We start from the raw sequence: 21,600 nt of genomic DNA on the forward strand, positions 1-21,600 counted from the left end.
TGCAGTCTACATCAATACGGGCCCCAGGGAAAAACCAAGTGCCCCGAAAATCCAGCTGTTCTGCACACAGTAAAATTCACACGTTTCAGGCGTGTGGTTAGATCTGACTTCTGAAAAAGATGTACAATTGTGTAAGCATCACCATGATCAAGATATAGAATATTTCTGTCCCCTCACAAAGTCCCTTCATGCTCTTCTGTACCCAATCCCCTTTTTTTCCTCCCCCAATTCCTGGTCACCGTTGATCTGATTTCTGTCCCTCAAGTTTTGGCTTTCCAAAACGTCATAAACATGGAATCATACAGTATGTAACCTCTGCTATCTTTCGCTGACAATGCTTTGGAACTGTGTCCACGTCCTTGTACCTACACACGTTCACCAGCTGAGGGATAGTTAGGACGCTTCCAGTGATCATGAATCAAACCGTTACAAATATTCACGTACAGGGGCGCCTGGGTGGCTCAGTGGGTTAAGCCTCTGCCTTCAGCTCAGGTCATGATCTCAGGGTCCTGGGATCAAGCCCCGCATCGGGCTCTCTGCTTGGCAGGAGTTATTTCCCCCTCTCTCTCTGCCTGCTGCTCTGCCTACTTGTGATCTCTCTCTCTGTCAAATAAATAAATAAAATCTTTAAAAAAAAATATTCACGTACAGGTCTTGGGACACGTGTCTATGGACATGTGCTTCCAGAGACATGTAGGAGTGGGGTTATATGGCAAATCTTGTTTCGCTTTATAGGAATCTGCCAAACTGTTTTACAAAAAGTAACTGTACCCCTTTGTATTCATGCCAGAAACCCAGGAGGATGCCAATCTTTCCACATCTTTGCTAGCACTTGGTATTACTGTTTTAAAAATGTTAACTGTTTTCATAGGTGTGTAGTGGTGTCTCATTGAGGTTTTCTTTTCTTTCTTTTTTTTTAAAGATTTTATTTATTTACTAGAGAGAGAGAGAGAGAGAGAGAAAGCACCAGTCAGGGGAAGAGGCAGAGAAGCAGACTCCCCACTGAGCAGGGAGCCTGACATTGGACCCAATCCCAACACTCTGGGATCATGACCTGAGCTGAAGGCAGAGGCTTAACTGACTCACTGTGGTTTTCATTTGCATTTCCCCTAATGATCAGTGATGTTGAAACCTTTTGTGTTTATCTGATATTTGTATGTCTTCTTTATTTTTTAAAATTTTATTTTTTATTTTAAAAAAGATTTTTCTTGAGGGGCGCCTGGGTGGCTCAGTGGGTTAAGCCGCTGCCTTGGGCTCAGGTCACGATCTCAGGGTCTGGGATCGAGCCCAGCATCAGGCTCTTTGCTCAGCGGGGAGCCTGCTTCTCTCTCTCTCTCTCTCTCTGCCTGCCTCTCTGCCTACTTGTGATCTTTCTCTGTCAAATAAATAAAATCTTTAAAAAGATTTTACTTGAGAGAGAGCACAAAGAGAGGGAGAGGGAGAAGCAGACGCCCCACTGAGCAGGGAGTCCAACAAGGGACTCGATTCCAGGACCCTGGGAACCTGACCTGAGCTAAAGGCAGACGCTTAACCGACTGAGCCACCCACGGATCCTGTACGTCTTCTTTAGGAGAGTGAGTGTTTTGTCCATGTTTTAACTGGGTTGCTTTCTTATGAGTGGGTTTTAGGGATTCTGTACGTATTCTGGACACAAGACCCTGCTGAGCTCCATGCTTTGCAGTATTTTCTCCTACTCTGCGGCTGGTCTGGTCATTTTCAGAAGTGTTTCTGGAAAGGAGAAATTTTTATTTTGGTGAAGCCTAATTCACCGAACACTTCATCTACGGTTTGTGCTTTTTGCATTTTGTGGAAGAGCTCTTTGCCCAGCTTTCTGCAGCCGGATTCTGTGTCCTGACCTGGCGTCTTGTCCCCCTGTGATATTCACTCACACGTTCTCATAGTTTTTTTGTAGACTCATCTGCATTTTCCATGTTGACCCTCACGCTGTCTGGAAGGAAGAGTTCATTTCTTCCTTCCCAAGACGCGGATGGGCCTGTTGTTTCTTTTCCTTGTCTTGCGCTCAGGAGCCCCAGCACAACACACAGCACGGACCCATCCCTACAGAAGAGCCCTCGCAATCCGGTGCGGCAGGCACGTTTTCTCGTTTTCTCAGCCTCCTTCCTGGCTTTGCTTCCTCACTACGCTCCTTCAAATCCTTCCCTCGGAGTCTGGCCAAGTCATTTATTTTTGTCCTTAAACACATACTCTGCACTCCCTTCTTGGCACCTTTACTCCTCACGCTCATCTCACCTCGTATGACCTCCACTTCACTCTACGCCTGTCCCATCCGAACTTGGTCCACTGGTCACGGCCTACAGCCCACCCCACCGTCGCTCACGCTCCCTGCTCACCGGCTGCTCGAGCCTCCTCATCCCCCTGATGCCCTGTGCCAGGTATTTCTGACTCAGAGTCTTCGCTTCTATATTTCCCGCACTTGGGAGGTCGCTTCTACTTCTCTAACGTCTGTCCATCCATCCGTCCAAATCATCGGTGCCCCCACCCCTCAGTAAGCGTCAGCGATGTGCCCGGTGTGATGGCCGGAATGCAGGCTCGGTGATGCGAGGGATTCTTGCCTGCTTTGTTCCCTCCGGGATCGCGGCACTAACAATAGTGCCGGGCACAGGGCAGGCGCCCCGCAAGTGGCTTCGCGTCAGTGATCGCGGGTGCAGGAGACGCACAGGCGGAGGACCCAGCCCTTGTCTCGGAAGAACACACGTAACGTAGCAGAGCAGGAGGCAGAGGAAACCGCAAGCCACGTGCCACTACGTGCTGCAGCGGAGGCACGACCGCAGAGCTGCCGGGGCTCGGCGACCAAGCGTCTAACCCCCATCACTGCAGCGTGGGAGGGGCCGGGCCTGGAAGCGCAAGCAAGGTCCGCACACCCGGTGACACCAGCAGCGGTTCCGTTCAGGCACAACCGAAGACAAAGGGGTGAGTGAGTAGAGGTGAACATCGCAAGGGGGTGAGGCTGCGAGGGCCGGAAGGCTCAGACCGCAAAAGGCCTTCTAGGACGCAGTAAAGTACTGAAAACAAGTATTTCCTCTTAAATCTATTTAGAAGACTCCCAAAGGCGTTTTCTTTTCTTTTTTTTTAAAAGATTTTATTTATTTATTTGACAGAGATCACAAGTAGGCAGAGAGGCAGGCAGAGAGAGAGGGGAGGAAGCAGGCTTCCTGCTGAGCTGAGAGCCCAACATGGGGCTTGATCCCAGGACCCTGAGATCATGACCTGAGCCGAAGGCAGAGGCTTTAACCCACTGAGTCACCCAGGTGCTCACGCCCAAAGGTTTTAAGGCAGAAACCGGTGGGATCGTTGAAGGGGAAGGTGCCGAAGACAGCCGGAAAGAGCGGCTGGAGACCAGCTGGGGCGCGGTTCTAAGGCGCGGGGCGAGCCGGGGATGCTCTGCCCAGCGTGGTGGGGCGAGAGGGCAGACTCCAGGGTGCTGCTGGGCGCTGGAAAGACACAGTCTCACCCACGGTCGGATGAAGGGGGCGGGACGGAAAGTCTAGAGTGACCTACAGGCGCCTGACTCTGGAATGTGAGCCAGCGTGGGGGAGTCAGTGACGTCCTGGGATACACACTTCCGGAAGCTGAGACGCCTCTGGAAGCACCCCAAAAGAGATGTTCAAAGGGTCTCCACCCAGAAGAGCAGTCTGGGCCAGAGGTATAGACAGTGTAGAGTGCAGTGTCTGCCAAGAATGAGATCAGAAGGAGGCTAGCGACCACCAAAGAAGGTGCGGCCAGAGGAGGAAGGAACGGAAAGAACTTGGAAAAGAACAGGCTGGGTCAGCTCGTGCCCACCCTCTGGGTCTCGGCTTCAAGACCTCACCCCTCCGCTGAGTCCACCCCGGACCTCCGCTGTCTGTGTCGGGTTCTCCTCTTTGTGCTGCCCCATCCCCCGGCATGTCCCTCCTGCCGCGCTGACCACGGCACCCCCGGGTCCGGCATGGAGCTTGGCTGGCAGGTGCATTCACAGCTACATTTACGGAGTAAACTGAACGCACGGCAACATTTCGTGTCCTTGACACGCTCGGCCCACTACCTCCTTGATGCCGTCCTAAGAGAATGGAGAGCCGGTTATCCACCTCTTAGTAGCCCTGGCAACCGGCACACTCCTCTCCTGGGACGACCTTCTCTTCCAAACGTGTCCTGACGGTGGTAAGCAAGAAGGAAGGATTCGGAAATGCCACCGCTGGGTGGGCGTACCAACACTGGCACAGCCACGGAAACACGTACAAGCTGCCACTTTCTGAGTTCTCTCCCTTTCCAAGTGTTTTGCTTCTTTCTCCCTAACCCTAGAAACTAATCTAAATTTCTTCTTTATGTTGTTGCCTGATAAGTACTGGAATATTTCTATTTTATTGTATTTATTTATTCTTTGGGGAATATTTATATTTTAAAGCAACTTTTGGAAAGAGGTGAAATTTCTACAAATGACTCCTTTTTTTCCTTGAGTTTTAAACCTTCTTCCCAACAATGCACATGTATTTGCATGATTTTATGGATCTTATTACCACCTGCACGGCGATGCTGCAAGGTTGGAATGGCAATCCTAGGGGAGGGGAAGTGGTGGGGAAAGGTTGATCCAGTAACTTGCCTAAGCTTTGAGTCTGTTAGGTACCATTTTTCACTAGACTCTGACCATAGGAAGAACATCTGAAGATGGAAATGCCTTCTATTATACAGATTTTTAAAAAATTGCTGGTTAATGTTCTCCAATCACCAAGTTAAAACTTGGATCACACTGGATCTGACTTTCCAATAGGAAGATTAACTTCTCTTGACATTAACCTTCATTATGTGACTTGTGGATTTGACTCCTTGGGTGAGTTGACCCGCCCTTTAGTGGGAGTTCTGGACGTGCGATGTGAAGTCTGCGCTCTGTTCTCTGCCAGAGAATCAAAAGGGAGCTCTAAGCCCAACTCCCTCCTGACAAGTCATTCAGAACTGTGACATTTTTGTCAGAAATGTCCAGGCCGTGGGGCATCTGAGTGGCTCAGTGGGTTAGGCCTCTGCCTTCAGCTCAGGTCATGATCCCAGGGTCCTGGGATCAAGCCCCCACTCGGGCTCTCTGCTCAGCGGGGAGCTTGCTTCTCCCTTTCTCTCTGCCTGCCTCTCTGCCTACTTGTGATCTCTGTCAAATAAATAAATAAAATCTTAAAAAAAAAAAAATACCCAGACCAGTTTGTTGACCTTATTCATCTTCTCTAATTCATAAGCAAATGTAAAGACACAGAGTGTCATCTTAAAAAGCTATTTGGGGGGCACCTGGGTGGCTCAGTGGATTAAAGTCTCTGCCTTCGGCTCAGGTCATGGTCCCAAGGTCCTGGGATCGAGCCCCGCATCGGGCTCTCTGCTCATCGGAGAGCCTGCTTCCTCCTCTCTCTCTGCCTGCCTCTCTGCCTACTTGTGATCTCTGTCGGTCAAATAAATAAATAAAATCTTAAAAAAAAAGAAAAGAAAAAAGAAAAAAAAAAAGCTATTTGGAAGGGTATGTGGTATGGTGGGTACCTATAAACTGATTTAGAACATACGTTCCAGTTAAGTGTTTTTTTTTTTCCCTCCTCTAGTCAAAAAAAAAAAAAAAAAAAAAGGCAATTGGAATTTATAGGAAGTAAACTTAAAAAATAAGGGAATCCCATTCTACCAGGTGACAGAGAGTCATCGTTCAGCCTGGACATTACTGAGAGTGAGATTGGGATGCCATCAGCAATCCTACTGGGAACCAGCACTGTCCTGGGCAAACCGGGACGAACGGCCACTCCACCTCTAGCCCACTGTACAACCGTGTCCTGCAGCGGAGGACACTCCCCACACTGCCCGACACACAGCTGATATCGGCACCCTCTCTCCTCTCTCTTTCATGGGCTCCGTTGAACCCCTGGAGCAGGGACACCTGAGTGGCTCGGTCGGCTGCGCGTCCAACTCTTGGTTTCGCTCAGGTCATGGTCTCAGGGTCCTGGGATCAGGCCCCGCGTCAGGCTGCACGCTCAGCAGAGCATCTGCCTGGGATCTTCTTGCTCCCTTTCCTTCTCCCCCTGCTCTCTTACTCTCTCTCCCTCACATAAAAAAATAAATAAATCTTTCATCCCTGGATCAAGGTGAACCATCAGAGATGCCCCTTAGCCCAACATGTCTGGCCACGAGCTTCTTCCACACAACATGCTTCAAGGTCATTCACTCTAAGGGTTCTCAGCCGGAGCTGATCTTCAGGATCTCCCCCCGGGCTTGCACGGAGAGATGCCTCAGAAAAGGATTTGCCTCCTCCATGGACATCACACAGGACACTCTTCTAAGATCATCACCAAGTGTCCCGTTGTATTTTTTAAGAACGGAGAGGCAGAAGTTGCGTCTCCCTAGAGTGGTGTTTTCTTCTCAAGGACAAAGAGACTTTCAGAGACAGTTATGTGTAGCTGTTAGGGACTCGGGGCAGGGAGTCCAATGGAGTAGGCCAAATTTCTTTGTATTATTCTGCTACTTCTTTGTATTACTTGGATCCCCTACGTACTGGGAACATTCAACAGCATCTATCTTATGGTGCTGTGGGGGAATTAAGTATCAATAAGGCACGCAGCGCTTACCTTTATGGTAGAGCTGTGATATCACCGGGAATGCAGAATGAAATCCACAGTTCAACCTTATCAACTATGTGAACTGGAGACGCTTTCCTTCTCTTACCACTTATCCCGTATTCTATTTTCTTTAACCCTGACTTTCTTTACACATTTCTCTGCTTTGCTAAAACACAGTCTTACGATACCTTTAATCCTGGAATAAAGACTAAATTAAACAAGCAAAAATGCACTATCTTCTGGATCAGCGCCATAAAGCATTCAGCGCCCACCTACCCTGACATGTTTTTCTGGAAGAAATGAAGAAAAGTTCAGAGAACAGCAGCCACACGTGTGCACAACTGTACTGATTTTCCAGGTTCTCAAAAAAAAAAAAAACAAAAAAACAAACAAACAAAAAAACCACCCCAAAAATCCAGGCATATGTTTCTTTCTTTAAGTCTATTTCTTTAACTCCTTAGAATATAATTTTATTTATGCCAGTAAAAATTTTCAAAATAAACTGCAATTGGGGCGCCTGGGTGGCTCAGTGGGTTAAAGCCTCTGCCTTCGGCTCAGGTCATATCTCAGGGTCCTGGGATCGAGCCCCGCATTGGGCTCTCCACCCATCGGGGAGCCTGCTTCCCCCCCATCTGCCTGCCTCTCTGCCTATTTGTGATCTCTGTCTGTCAAATAAATAAATAGAATCTTTAAAAAAAAAAAAAAAGCAAACAAAAACTGCAATTACTTAAAAAAGAATTAACACAATATATATTTTTTCCCATAAATGCCCGTAGCATTTCTTCAGAATGGAGAGAGGCCAAGCGAGGTACCAAGACAGAAACAGCTGTCATCAGCAAAGGCGTCCCAGGACTTCCTTCCCAGACCCGTTAATGACGTCAGGAACTGACACTTCACACGCCCAACTGCAAAGTCTGTGAAGTGGGACAGATTCAGTCAGGCAGGTCAGCCCCAGTCAAATGGGGCAGGGAATACCGAACAGAGAATTTCAAAATAAACTGGCTGGGCTTTACACTTAAATGCCTAAGGGCCATTGTGAACATCAGAACCAGCAAAGCTGAGAAATGGATGCTAACGGGTGGTCTGGAAGACTTTCTATACCCCCCAACAGCCACCCACTAGATCTGCATAGTAGTTAGTCATTTACTAGGTTATAATAAACCCTATGTGGCGAGATATAAAGTCCCCAGTTTTAAAACTATGATTCTCAGGGCAAGATTTCTTCTCCCCAGACTCAGAACGGCTCCTTGGACCTGTTTCATAAAATACATCCCAGCGCTTCACCTAAGTCCGAGTCCTTTCTTCGGCCCTATCACTTGCCCTTTCAGAGGCTTCTTTAGGTAGCAATTAAGGTTTATTATCGTAGATGAGATTCTGCCCGGGTCATCTTGCAAACTAAAGAAGACGGTACCGGTTTAACAAGACTAATAATTGTGCAGCAGCCTCTCGCCTGTGAAGGACGGGCGTTGCCAATGCCAACCGTCAAGGCCATGTGCGCCCCTCCCTGGATGCATGGGTCAACGTGGCTTTCGTGGGTGCAGGAAAGGACCACACTGGGCAGAGGAAGAGGAGATGTGGACAGTGGCAGGCCTTTATCTGATTGTCACTAGATGCCCGAAGGCCACTTGCTGGGCTTGCCCCACATTCCCCTGGTTCTCGGGGAAAGCGAGATTTCCCTGCAGGAGGACGTAAGCACGTCCCTGTGATCTGACCAGCGGCACGGGCAGCTTCTAGCCTTTGAGACGGGTCCCAGAGCTTGCATTTGCTCTTCTAGAACAACCCAGATAAAAGCACTTCGGACACTTTAAATGCAAACGCAGCAGATGGCTTTACTTATATCTCAAAAAAGTTAATCGAGTTATCAGTGGCTATGAGATTTCTGTTCTTCTGTGTTTTCTTTGCTCTTTGCGACATAATGGTATTTTAAATTCACTGAAGAATTGAAAGGCTCCCAACAGCTAATATTAAAAATCATCTTTACACAGACTTCTGACTGTACCCACATGTGTTTCTTTTATGGTTTTACTGAATATGTGTTGACTACTTGATCCACAAGTTACCCTGATATATTTAAAGCTCCATGAGGGCACTGCCTGTGGAAACAGGAGAAGATTTGCTGATTTAGAATTGTCAGAAAAACCATTTTTCTTTTTATTCTTCTTGGCTTACGATATCCACTGGATTTGAAAAAAAAAATTTAAATGCCAGTTTCAAGGTCTCCAGGAAGTAAAATGTTTAATTATTAACCATTAGTGATATTAAAATATTTATATGCCTTTTAGTTCTACTTAATTGAATTTGGTAGAAAGGAGAGTAATGGGGGCAGTGCTTTCCTCGGCAGATAACAGCATTATCAGTTTGTCTGAAAAGGTAAGGCTTCAGACAGATCTTTCTTCCGAGACCCTGTATGGATTTGTCTGAAATCATTTGTGTTAATGGAGTGTTTTCATCCTCAGCCACTACAAGTGAAACAAGTCCGCGTTTCAAAATGGAATTTCATAAAGAAATTCATTGCATGAGTTACTCCCACAACAGAACGGCAAATTTTAGATCCATTTTGAGGGCTCTGTAGTACATTTTGGGGAGAGTTGAAAAGTACCATGCACCCAAATCAACGCGCCCCTTGGGGAGGGGTGTTATTTTCAGCTCACAACTCAAGGCAAAAGACTGGGACGTGATTCAGGATGAACGAGCAAAGGAATGTTCTAGAAGGCGCATGAGACTTCTATTCACGATTTTACCTGATCTGTCCACGAACCAGAGGTCTGTTCTTTGTCCTATTCATGTTTGAATCAAACGGCACCTCGAAAAACTGCAAAAAGATTGAAAAAAAGAGAAGACGTTAACTATACATGAAACCATTCTCCTCTCCTGCTTCAGTTCTATACTTTTGTCCACAGTAAATGTCATTTTAATTTTGATCATACAGACTTATATTCTTCTTACTTGGAGGAAAATTCTCGGGGAGAGACATATTTAAAATTTTTATGCAAAAGGGGGGCACCTGGGTTGCTCAGCCAGTTGAGCATCTGCCTTCAGCTCAAGTCATGACCCCAGGATCCTGAGACCCAGCCCCCCGTTGGGCTCCCTGCCCAGCAGGAAGCCTGCTTCTCCCTCTGCCTCTTGTCCCACTCATGCTTGCTCTGTTTCAAATAAATAAAATCTTAAAAAAATTTATAAGCTTTAATTGTCCAGAATATGCATGGTTTCACTTTGATCCACTCTGAAAACCAGTTAGGTATACAGCTGCTTCCTTCAGAGGAAGCTAATTGTTGCAGGAGTAAAGTTTTCACGCTCTAGACGATTTCAGAACCTTGCACACATCCCCAAGCCTGTGACTCAACCACTGGAAATGGGACACTAAAGTCAAGAACCAGGGCTGAGGTAATGAGGACCCACATGAAACTGTACACAGCCAACAAGGTGACACTGTGACTGGTGTCACCACCCCTCTCTGCCCAGGGAAGCTCCACGCTTTACACCTGTGATCCCAGCATCATTAACAGCAACCCTTCTCGCTCTCAAAGCAGCCCAATCTGGCAATACACTGGTATGGTGACCGTAACTGTGAGGTTCTGGCTCTGCTTTCCAGAAATTCATACTATAACACAGGGGTCGGCAAGCTCATGAGCCACATCCAGCTGCCTGCTCCTGCTTTGGTATGGCTCACAAGACGATAATTCTGTTTTGTAAATGACTGAAAAAATATATACAAAGCAGAATATTCTGTGACATGTGCAAATGATAGGAGAGTCAGATTTCAGTGTCCATTAGTAGAGCTGTGTGGGAACTCACCCACACTCGCTGTCTGTCTTGCTACGGCTGCCCTCACACCCCAGAGGCTGGGTCGGGTAGTTGCAACACAGAGAGCATAGCCCACAAGACCTAAAATATTAACTCTCTGGCCATTTACCGAGAAAGGTCTGCTGACCTATAATCTAACGGAGAGACCAGGATACAGATGATGATGATAATGTGCAGAGTACAGTGGAAGAGAGAGCTGTGCTAACACGGGCGCTGACCCAGCCAGGGAGGCAAGCAGAGCAGAGCAGGGCACACATCTTTCCAGCCCTCTTAAACAGACTTCAAAACTCAGCAGGAGTCAGATGCTTTAAGCGGACTGGAGGGAAGCAAAGAGGAGTCTAGAACGCAAGAGGAAACATACAGAAAGAAAGGCACAGGGTGGGCGGCAGCAGAAATTTCATGATATGCTCGAGTAGCTAGAAAGAGTTCAGGATAGCCCAGAGGATAAAGGTCCTCCCAGGCTCTGCAGGGAGAGATGACGGTGACGTTTCAGCTTTGCCAATGACGAGTGGCTATGGGACACTGTCTGATAGCCAGTTTCCTCATCTGTGAAATGAGGGGTAGTAACACGCAACTTGCAAGGTTAATGTGAGGATTAATAAGGTACTGATACACAGCGTCGTGCTTGGCACGGACCAGGTACTTAATAATGACTCCTTTAACTATTACCGTCAGCGTCATGGGACAGATGCAGAGGACGCGCCAGAGGCAGGGGAAGAGGCAGATCGTGGAGACCTTCACACGCCACGCTAACACGTAGGAGATGCATTTTGGGCAGGTCACTAGGACTGCCGCTTGGAGGATGGTTTTGGCTGAAATGGCCCAGGTGACAGAGGTTGAGGGCCCAACACGGCTGTGGCCGTGGAGATGGGAGAGAAATCAACACCCTGCTTCACCCTCTAGCCCAAGGGCCTTTTCAAGTGCACACAGTTTCACAAAGGGGACCTGCCATTTATATTCCTACTAGCAACATCTAAGAGCTCCACTTCCAGACCCTTCTAGAACTCAGTTCTGGGTCATCTCCGGTGGCAAGGAACTACAACCGTCTGAGGGGTTCGCCAAGGACAAAGGGTATATGGAATGACTGGCAGGAAAAGGTAGTTGCAAATACCAGCTGTGGCCCGGCGACTAAGGGGCAGAAACAAGGAAGCCAAATACTTTTATTTTCATATGATCGTTATGTATATAAAGTTTTTATTCCCCTCTCCCATTCTCCTAGCACTGAATGTATGCTAAACGGTATTTCATCTCGTGTCTCAGAATTTAGGCTGCTCAACATCAAGGGGGACTATGACCCAGCTTGAAGAGGAAGGAACATCACCCAAAGACTCAGAAAGGGGCTGGTGAATTTTGGATTAGTGGATGTTGGGTTGTAAGAGGGATCATTTCATTGGCATAAACTCAATTTTGCGATTGCCTTCTTTGCAAGCCAATTTTGACCGAGAGGTGTGTCTGAGCGCTAGCTGAGCTGGCAAGGGATGAACCGTGATGCCTGTTGGGTCTGTGCTGTGCCAACTCAGCTAACCGGAAGCCAACCTGCCCCACACTCCCGTGCCTGCACAGCTGGACGTTTAGGGGAGCCACAGAGCTGGCCCGGGGCTTGGGAGGTGGAGCTGAAGTCGCAGCTGTGCTCAACTCCACAGCAGAGGGTCTGCTGGTCGCCCTGGTGGCCTGGAGGAGCACGGCGGCTACAGCTCCTGCCAGCTCCCTGGGCTGCAGCCAGTCCCCGAGCTTGTCCACCTCTCATTCAGACCGGGCCAAAGCTATGCGCTGCTGCACGGAGAAATGTACCCGCTCTTCGGCGGCGGGCTTGGAAGCAGCTAGAGACGGACACGTGCTCCGGTTTGTTCTGAGGAGTTTCGGCTCAGCCTTGCGGATCTCAGGTGGCTCCCTACCCCTACTTTCCTGACAGTCCTCCTTATCTCTCAGCCCAGCACCAAACAGCTTCTCTCCCAGGACCGCATCGGCTTGATCCCCCATAATACAACCCTTACACCACTCACAGTGGTTCTGACATTCTTTTTTTTTTTTTAATTTTTATTTATTTATTTATTTGATAGACAGAGATCACAAGTAGGCAGAGAGGCAGGCAGAGAGAGAGAGAGAGAGAGAGAGAGAGAGAGGAGGAAGCAGGCTCCCCGTTGAGCAGAGAGCCCGATGCGGGGCTGGATCCAAGGACCCTGGGATCATGACCTGAGCTGAAGGCAGAGGCTTTAACCCACTGAGCCACCCAGGCACCCCTCTTTTTTTTTTTTAATTTTAATTCTCTTATCATCATATTTGCATTTTAATTTTTAAATTTATTTTTTATTAAAAAAATTTTTAATCATGTTTAGTTTTATCACGTTTAGTTAGCCATAGTTGGTTTTTGATGTAGCGCTCAGCGATTCATTACTTGTGTACGACACCCAGTGCTCATCACAACACGTGCCCTTCTTAGTACCCATCATCTGGTTGTCCTGTCTCCCCACCCCGCTTCCTTCTGTAACCCTCAGTCTGTTTCCCAGAGTCCAGAGTCTCTCATGGTTCGTCTCCCTCTCTGATTTCTTCCCATTCCGTTTTCCCTCCCTTCCCCTGTGCTCTGATCAAACCGCAATATGGGTTTCTTCTCTGTTACTGTCAACAGGGTCACTATTTAAAAGAGTTTGACTTTTTAATATTTTCATCTTATCTAGAGTTCTGAGTGACAGGTTTCCTGAGACACATGCATTTATAATTCCTTTTTTTTTTTTAAGATTTTTATTCATTTATTTATTTGTCAGAGACAGAGAGAAAGAGAGCGAGCACAAGCAGGGGGAGCTGCAGATGGAGGGAGAAGGAGGCTCCCTGCTGAGTAAGGACCCGGATGTGGAACTTAATCCCAGGACCCTGGGATCATGACCTGAGCTGAAAGCAGACTCCAACTGACTGAACCACCCAGGCATCTGCATTTATAACTCTTTTATTTTATAACTGCATTTATAACTCTTAATGTTAAAGAGAGCTATGCAAATATGCACAAGAAATTTATTCAATGAACCATCAGGGCAAATGAATACGTACATCTGTAGATTGTATTACATTCATTTTCCAATGATTTATAAGTGTTAAAGAATTCTTTGCCCCCGAAAGTCTATATTCTTTATTGAACTCGTTCAAGTTACATGTAATTAGAATGTTCTGTCTGTTTAAATTCCCTCCCTAACCCCGCCATTCAAACACATTCTATAGGTATTTGAGATAATCTTTCCTTCATAACCTATTAATTTAATTTCACAGGAGTGTTGAGGACTCCAATTACAAACCATGTTATTCAAACACTGGTAAGGTGTTATCTAATGGAACACAGAAACTCTTACATAAATAACTATTTTGGCAGTTCTCAAGTCTTAGTTCAGGAACAGTAGGAGTGATTTCATCTGGATGAAGGAAGGATACTCGCTTGTCGATGTTTCTGGCAGGTCTGCCATCCACAAATGGGAACTGAGGTCTAGAACCAGCACAAACGGGCAATCCAGTGGGAGTGTGCCAGAACGTGAGAGGAGCGTTCCACGAGGGCTTACATTTAGCAGGATGGCAATTGCTGGGTAGAAAGACCGTGGGGACCATGTGAACCAAGGCCAATGGCTCCCTTCAATGAGTGCTCAACGATCCTTCCTAGCCCCAAGAGACCAGAGCTCATTATGCCACTTTATTCCATTTTTCATGCATTTTCTACATTGCCTTTCAGTTAGGTTTAGTGCTTTCATTTAGATATTTAAAGCATATTTCCAAAACATAAAGCATAGGATAGTCAGATGAGAAATTCAGAGGCTGTAGAACATCCAGCGGGCTTAATTTACTCACATTTCGTTCCTGTGCTTTGTAAGTTTTTCCTAACGTTCTTATGATTTCAGTTGGCTCCAACGACTTCTGAACAGTGAAGTGAAACTCTTGCAACTTGTGTTAAAACCAAATACAAATCCAATATTGCCAACCCTTCCAATATACCATTCTGCTGTTCCCCTTTTCCATATGCTCTGACTACTTGGAATATTGACAGAAGTGATATACGCTGTAGTGAACACAGTCTGGACAGCTGCTCAGGCCACACTGCTTCTCTTGGGGGCCAGGCTAATGTCTCACCTGCTTTTGGAAGGCTCGGATCACTGGGTCTCAAATGGCCATCTAACCCAGCATCCACACCTGGACACAGCAGTTGGCTTACTGAGCGGGTATCTGATTCGAACTGGGCAGCTAAGAATCTTTCCTCGCATTTTACAAACCAAAGCCAGGGAAAATATGTCCTCCCTTCCTTTCAGTTGTTTGTGGCCACGGACTAGGATAAAGGGAAGTGGAGAAGAGACCCAACAGGGACTCCTGGGGTCGAGTTACCTCTTGGCCCTTCGTAGTTTCCCATCAACCCTGTATGGGACTGAACCTCTTGCCTCCAATGGCCTAATACATGAAGACTGGAAAATATTTCAAACATAGAACAATGTATTATGCAGAAGGGAGTAATACTTTGCTTTTTCCCTCAGCAAACAACTTACTTTCCATTTATGCTCATTTTCAAAACAAGGTTTTCAGTCTCCTTCCTCGTAAAACTCTAGTAGTCTTTTGGAACTCCTTTCTTTTTTCTTTTTCTTTCTTTCTTTTTTTTTTTTTTTTAAAGATTTCATTTATTTATTTGACAGAGAGAGAGCTCACAAGTAGGCAGAGAGGCAGGCAGAGAGAGGGGGAAGTAGGTTCCCTGCTGAGCAGAGCGCACGATGCAGGGCTTGATCCCAGGACCCTGAGATCATGACCTGAGCTGAAGGCAGAGGCTTAACCCACTGAGCCACCCACGCACCCCTTGGACCTCTTTTTATTTTAAACTTCTTCCTTTGTACTCGGCTGTCCTACCTCACCATCTTCCCTCCAATCATCATATGCTCCCTCTGGCTTCTTCCCTTCCAGAGACCCTGTATTCTGTTTTACTCCCTCAGGCCCCTGGAGCTGCTAAAGGTAGAAAGTCACCTCAAAATGGCACAAAGGGAAATGGAACTATCTCTCTTATAAAAGGGCAGTACCTGCTTTTAGGAATGACTAGATTCGGTGTCAAATGTGCCACCATGATTCCGGCTCTTTCCACTTCTTGAATGTACCTGGCACATCCCTGCTTACAGGCCCTTACCACGAAGCAGCCAAAATGGCACCGGCAGCCTTGGACCCCCACGCTCCTTGCAACCCAGGCAGAAAGCTGATTTCCTGATAGCTCTAAAAGTCAAGTCCAGAACCATCCTCATGGCTAGGCGCAGAGGAGACTATCCTACGAGCCGGGAGGGGTGTTGATGGAGAGACACCATGATGCTCTACCTCCCTCAAGCAGCAAATGTTATCTTCTCTATAGGAAAGAAAAATTGTGTTACCAGAAGAAAGTAGGAAGATGTCAGGCAGACGGAAGCAGTGAAATTATTTATGACTCACTGTAAAACTAACAACCCCAAATCACTTCATTTCATACGTCATACTTACAAAGTAACTTGCCAATGGCAGCAAAGGAATTCCCAGTTTAAGTGTCTGAAATGGAATTAATCAATACAGGAATAGTAATTTATATTAATCTGTGTCTCATAATCAATTCGGGAATGAATTTAATAGTTCTATTTAATACTATAGTAATTGGATCACTGTTTTTGCCTCATACTCATATGCTGAAGATACAGGACACCATCCCATCAATGGATAAATATTTATTCGATGCCTATTATGAGTTATTATACCACGCTTTCACATTAGTAATTATTATGACTCCAGAGAGATGATGCTCAGATGTAAAATATACCTATTAATCTTCACAGATAATGCGTACTTAGGATCCTCCTGACTTTCATGAGTGAAAACGACATAGATACCAAGAGTGGATAGAAATATAACCTGCCTCGCATGATGAATCTCCCTATTCTAACTGTGGTTAGTTAAACCCTGTGCAAAAAACAAAAAAAACCCAAAACAACAACAACAACAAACAAAAACAAACAAAAAAAAAACCCCCAAAAAAGACAAACATGTGTTCTAGAGATGTCTGGAAATCTCTCAGAAAATACTGACTTTGATAACAAGGCGCAACTTTTCCTTCCCTTACGCAGAATCACGACAGCAACATTCTTCTCAAGACTCAACAGAGAAACAAACAGGCGAACCTGGCCCGGTAGTTTGTTTCTCCATCCGTCTTGTCAAAGCTGTCAACAAGTGTTTGTCAATCCAATGTGGCTCACAGCTTCCCGGGTCCAAGATAATGTCTCAATCAATCTCAGACCAAGTTAAAAGGGATGCTGGGGAAAAAAAAATAATAATGCACAGGGAGAGGCCTGATACCCAGGAGGATTGCACAGGCCATGACTTGGGGCTTCCCAATCAGCTAAGATCCCCGGTCAGCCAGTCCTCTGACCAATGTCCTACCACACCTAGAGTAAACAAGGTAAGCAAGCCTCCTTGTTCCCATGGATTCCTCCCCAAGGGGCCTCTGCAGCAACCCGTGTGTACGTGCTGCGGTAATGCTCAGAAGTGGCTTTTCCCCCAGGTGGAGACAGGGCAGAGTGCTTCCCGCAGCATGTGACTCCGGCCATCTATCTCTTATGAAGCCATATGTCAAGGCTTCACCCTTAAAGGAGAGTAACAGAAAGGCCTAAAAGGTCACCCGGTACTTAGGAGAGACCCAAAGTACCACATCCTGTAAGTAACAAAACTCAGAAAGTCTCATCAATTTTGATCAGCTTCAAAATCGGTACAGTAGGTCACCCCGTCCCCCGCCTGAGAGATCTCCATTTGTAACACTGCTTTCTGAGAAAAGGTGGAAGGAACATACATCAAAATATTTACAAGATTTGTCTCTGGGTAGAAAGATATGTGGTGATTTATTACCCTTTACCCATTTGTATTCTGCAGTTGTCTATAAAGACCATGTGTTTCCTACTTCGGGAAAAAAAGGATGATAAAAAATTCTGCGTAAATGATACAAATACAATATTTGGAGAGACCCTCTTTAGGTTAATCAAGAATTAACTCATCTAGCATAAAACCCACACGTACGGAGCCTCAGCCAATGAGAACTCCTCCTCCCCACTCAGCCCCCCAAAGAATCACAGGAGGACAAACCCTTGATCCTGAGCACTTCACAAGCACAGCCCCCCTCCCCTGCGTGGGCTCAGAGCCTCTCCCTGAATTCCGGCACCCAACTTCTTGTCCCCCCACCCCCCCGGTTACAACAGCCTCCTAACCACTTCCTGGTGCCAGTAGGGATCCCGGGTACTAATGTTTCACACAGTGGCCAAAGTGATTTTTCCAGACACAAGGCGGGCGGCAGTGGGCCGGCCTTGCGCTCCCTGCTCTGGCGTCTGAGCCACCTGGGCACCCGCTCAGGAGCCTCCAGCTCCTCGCCCACCCACGTCTGCACAGAGGGCAGGCCTCAGGCTGCCGCTGCCACCACCCCCAGACTTGCTGTGTTGCCCCGCAGTCGGCTTTTCCCCAAGTGGGTTCCGGGGGGGCCCGGCGGTGTGCTGGGGGACCTGCCCTCCCCACCGACCCCCGGTGTCACAGGGCGCTTCTGCACCCTGGCTGGCCTACACGACCTCTCCCACCACCTTGGCCTGCGCTCTCCGCAAGAAGGTTCCCCATCTGGCCGCTCTCAGGCATTCCCGGCTCCTCCCTCCATGCACGCCATCTAACAGGACACTGTCGTTTCCTGCTCTTACTCCTGCGCACACGGACTGGACACCCTCTGGACACCCTCGGCCTCCTCTCCCACCCAGGGCTAATCCCTCTGGCCAGGCGGGTGATCTGGGCCTTCCCACCTCCCAGGAAAGCGATCTATCAACTATCGCTTTCCTCTCTGGCACGTTCAGCTTTTGCCTGGATTGATCCCCATCTGTACCTGAACACGTGTGATCTCCGCCCAGCCCCACATACTCCCCTGATGGCACAGCCTGACTTGAGCACAAGGTTAGCATCTGGTCTCTCCTGGCCCCCATCTGAGCCAGCATGATCAGTAGCAGGGGGTGTCCGGGGTGAGGTTGAGCAGCCTCCAAAACCTCCAGATAAGCTCCAGGGAATTTCTGCTCTAACAGCTGCTGAGGACTGTGATCCCATCTTTGGAAAAAACCAGTTTTAAAATAGTTTACTCTGAAGGCCAGTCGTGAAGAACAGATAAACACAGTAAAACCCACTACAGGCCATTGATATGAACAGACACCGAGACTGGGAAATTACACACACACACACACACACACACACTTTTTAGAGCAGGGCTTAAGACATGAGGAAATCTCTTCTTGGCCAGTGCTACATACTCCTTCCTGCTCTACTGTGGACACAAGGCTATCATATTAATAGATCCTTGTGGATCCCTCCAGAACTGTAAAACAAAACAGGCGTGCTTACTGACAACATGAACGGTGATAAAATAATACGACAGGAGTCTGACCTCGGAAACGGCTCCCTCAAATGCCACAAAGAGTTTAAATGCCCCTCTTTACCAAAAATAAATAAATAAATAAATAAATAAATAAATAAATAAAATAAAAAAGTAGGAAAAAAGAGGACATGACCGTTTTTTTAAAAGGCAAGAAATAAGTAAAATCATCTTTTCTAGTACTCCGAGGCAGGAGAATGGTAGGATACTCAGAGAAGGAAAGGTTATACCACACGCAATAAAATGGGCAAGTCTACAGCGGGTCAGTTGCGGCTCTAGCGTACATCTGGTCATGACGGGCCAGGGAGAGGGGCTAGAGAAATCATTAAGCAATCTGAGAACTCCCCAACAAAGAAACTGTAAAATTCTGGACTATAAAGCAAAGGAAACACACTTAATCTCTGAGGAGTTGAAGAATGTATTTCAACTGGGTTATCCTTTTCCTCCTAAGGACACAGCCATACACCAGAACCTGGGCTGATACAATATCTCCACTGTACGCATGTGGGCACTAAGCCAGCTTGCTCCGGCAACCCCTGGCACCTGTTGGTTTAATCATTGCAGAGCAGAGAGAAAGGGAAGGGGGGGCAAAGGGGAGGCGGCAGGCGGGGGGGGGCATGGGGGAAGGAATGGGAAAAAAAAATACACGTCCCATTCATTTTGCCTATCAGAGAATGTATACCTTCGAAAAAACAGTTAACACATTCTTTCTGTAAATTTTCAGTAACATGTTGAAAGCTTAACATGTTTCTTCTAAGATTACAGTTTATTTTTGAACTTTGGAGACTGCGCCTGAAAAGGGAAAGGATTTGGTTTGCTAGGAGACACCGACTTTCTTAGCAAATGTTGTCTTAGCAAAGTGACCTGAGACCTCTCCTTTTCATGACCCTCCCCGTTCCTTCCACCTCTGAGATTCTGTGATGGAAGAACACTTAAAATGGATTTCAGCTTTAGCAGGATTTCTCCACTGCCCGCTTCCCCCACAATCCTAGAATACTCTCTTACCGTGAGTTCGAAATAACTTAGTAAAAATCGTCAGGTTTAAAGCAAGTGTAATACAAAAATGTGCTTCTTTGTGAATTTCAGTTTAAAAAAAATCGTATGGTGAATTAAAACAATGACCATTACATCAAAATAATGATAGATAAATAAATATGAGAAAGAACAATGAGTGCATGAAAGGATAAAGACAGTGCATAAAATACACCGGGACGTTTTCACAGAGGGCTTGAGGAAGTGTTATTCGGTGGTCACTAAGCGACATACTTCGGACAGATTTTACAATGGTTCCTGTTCCTATGTTCCCACTGCTTTCCCTTCAACCTCATTTACGGGAAATGCTTTAATTCTGAGACTGATACGTTCAGAATGTACGTCCAAGCGTGGAGCCCGACCATCCACAGGGCAGAGGAGGGTCTAGTGTCCCTCTGCTAAAAGCCATGAATCGGCTGAAAATTCCTCTGGTAGGGCTAGACATTTGTCACACACGGTGCACAGGACATTTGGGTAACAACCCAGAACCCTCAACAGTTTAAGTATGTGGCTTCTTTCCTGAAAAGCCAAACAAAAAAACCGTAATATGCCATAAGCGCGGTCACTCTGTTCTGAGAAGTGTTTATGCGCACACACCACCTTCCAGAATGAACTGAAAATAGTGAAGCGGTCAACCCACGTAAAAAATATTTCCAGTCCTCCTCCAATCGGGACCGAACTGGTAAAAATGTTTACTTTTCTAAGACATGTGGCTAAAAATTCCTACTTACGAGGAGTTGGTAAAAAAGAAAAGGTACAGTAGGGTTCAGAGATTTGCTTTGACGTCTCAAGGGCAACATTCTTCAAAAGTTTTAATTTAATGAGTTAAAAATGGCATAAAGAGAACTTAACTATTTCTAACTTTTCTGCCAAATATCAGTTGGACCCCAGAAAGCAGGCAACATTTCAAAATGCCTGTGAATTACAGTAACTGATTTGTGACTATAAGTTTATTAGTAAGATTATACAGCTAGGTAAGTGGCATTTGGTCATCAAGTCCCCATATTTGAAGAATTACAACAGATGTAACAATGGTGTATGGCGACAGACGGTAACTACAGTTATGGTGGTGAACACGGCTTAATACACAGAACTGCTGAATCACTAGGTTGTACTCTTGAAACTAGTAACACCCTATGTCAACTATGCTTCGACATAAAAAAATTAAGCATTTTTAAAAATGAAGAATTACGAGAGATTACATGCCTGTAAGGCTCCTGTCGGCATCACAGTCTTCTGTCTCAGAGGCAATTCTTAGAATATTAGGAATACACACACACACACACACACACACACACACACACACACACAGACACTTTTCTGTGTTTGCACAGCTACTTGTGTAAAGTAGCAATCTAATTTTCTGACAAATACAGCTTAAAGGGAGAGTGTTAATGTCTTAAGGAAATACTTCTGAACAAGGTTTTAGTTTTAACTGACCGCATTTCTTTTGAGTTTCTTTTTAAATTCACTAGTGGGAGGGCAGGTTTGCTAAGAGATACCTGTCCTCCCTTTCTTATTCCTGGTTAAGGGGAGACACAGGAAGGCCTGGCTGGGCCCCACACTAGCAGCGATGATGGTAAAATAACAAAGGATGAAAAGCTGACTCGGGACTGAATTTTAAAGAATATCCCAAGTCATGTTTTACAGATAAAACACTTTAAAACTTAATTGAGGGCATTTCTAATGAGAGATGTCACTTTAGAAATGTCAAATGGCCCACAGTTCTCAATTTAATGCAATCTTATATTTAAAAAAAAAAACCAACAACACAAAATCTTC

General features: G+C 46.3%; 1 protein-coding gene across 1 annotated transcript in view; it reads right to left on the reverse strand.

Annotated features, from left to right (window-relative positions):
• LOC111158828 (protoheme IX farnesyltransferase, mitochondrial) overlaps nucleotides 1-21,600 on the reverse strand; it is a 129,005-nt gene that overhangs the window by 29,914 nt on the left and 77,491 nt on the right. The window contains 1 exon segment of the mRNA XM_022521109.1: nucleotides 9,314-9,384. Within this exon segment, the coding sequence (XP_022376817.1) occupies nucleotides 9,314-9,384 (71 nt within the window).

Source organism: Enhydra lutris, unplaced genomic scaffold (assembly GCF_002288905.1).
Source record: "Enhydra lutris kenyoni isolate GAN:26980312 unplaced genomic scaffold, ASM228890v2 scaffoldscaffold63, whole genome shotgun sequence".
NCBI classification, from domain to species: Eukaryota; Metazoa; Chordata; class Mammalia; order Carnivora; family Mustelidae; genus Enhydra; species Enhydra lutris.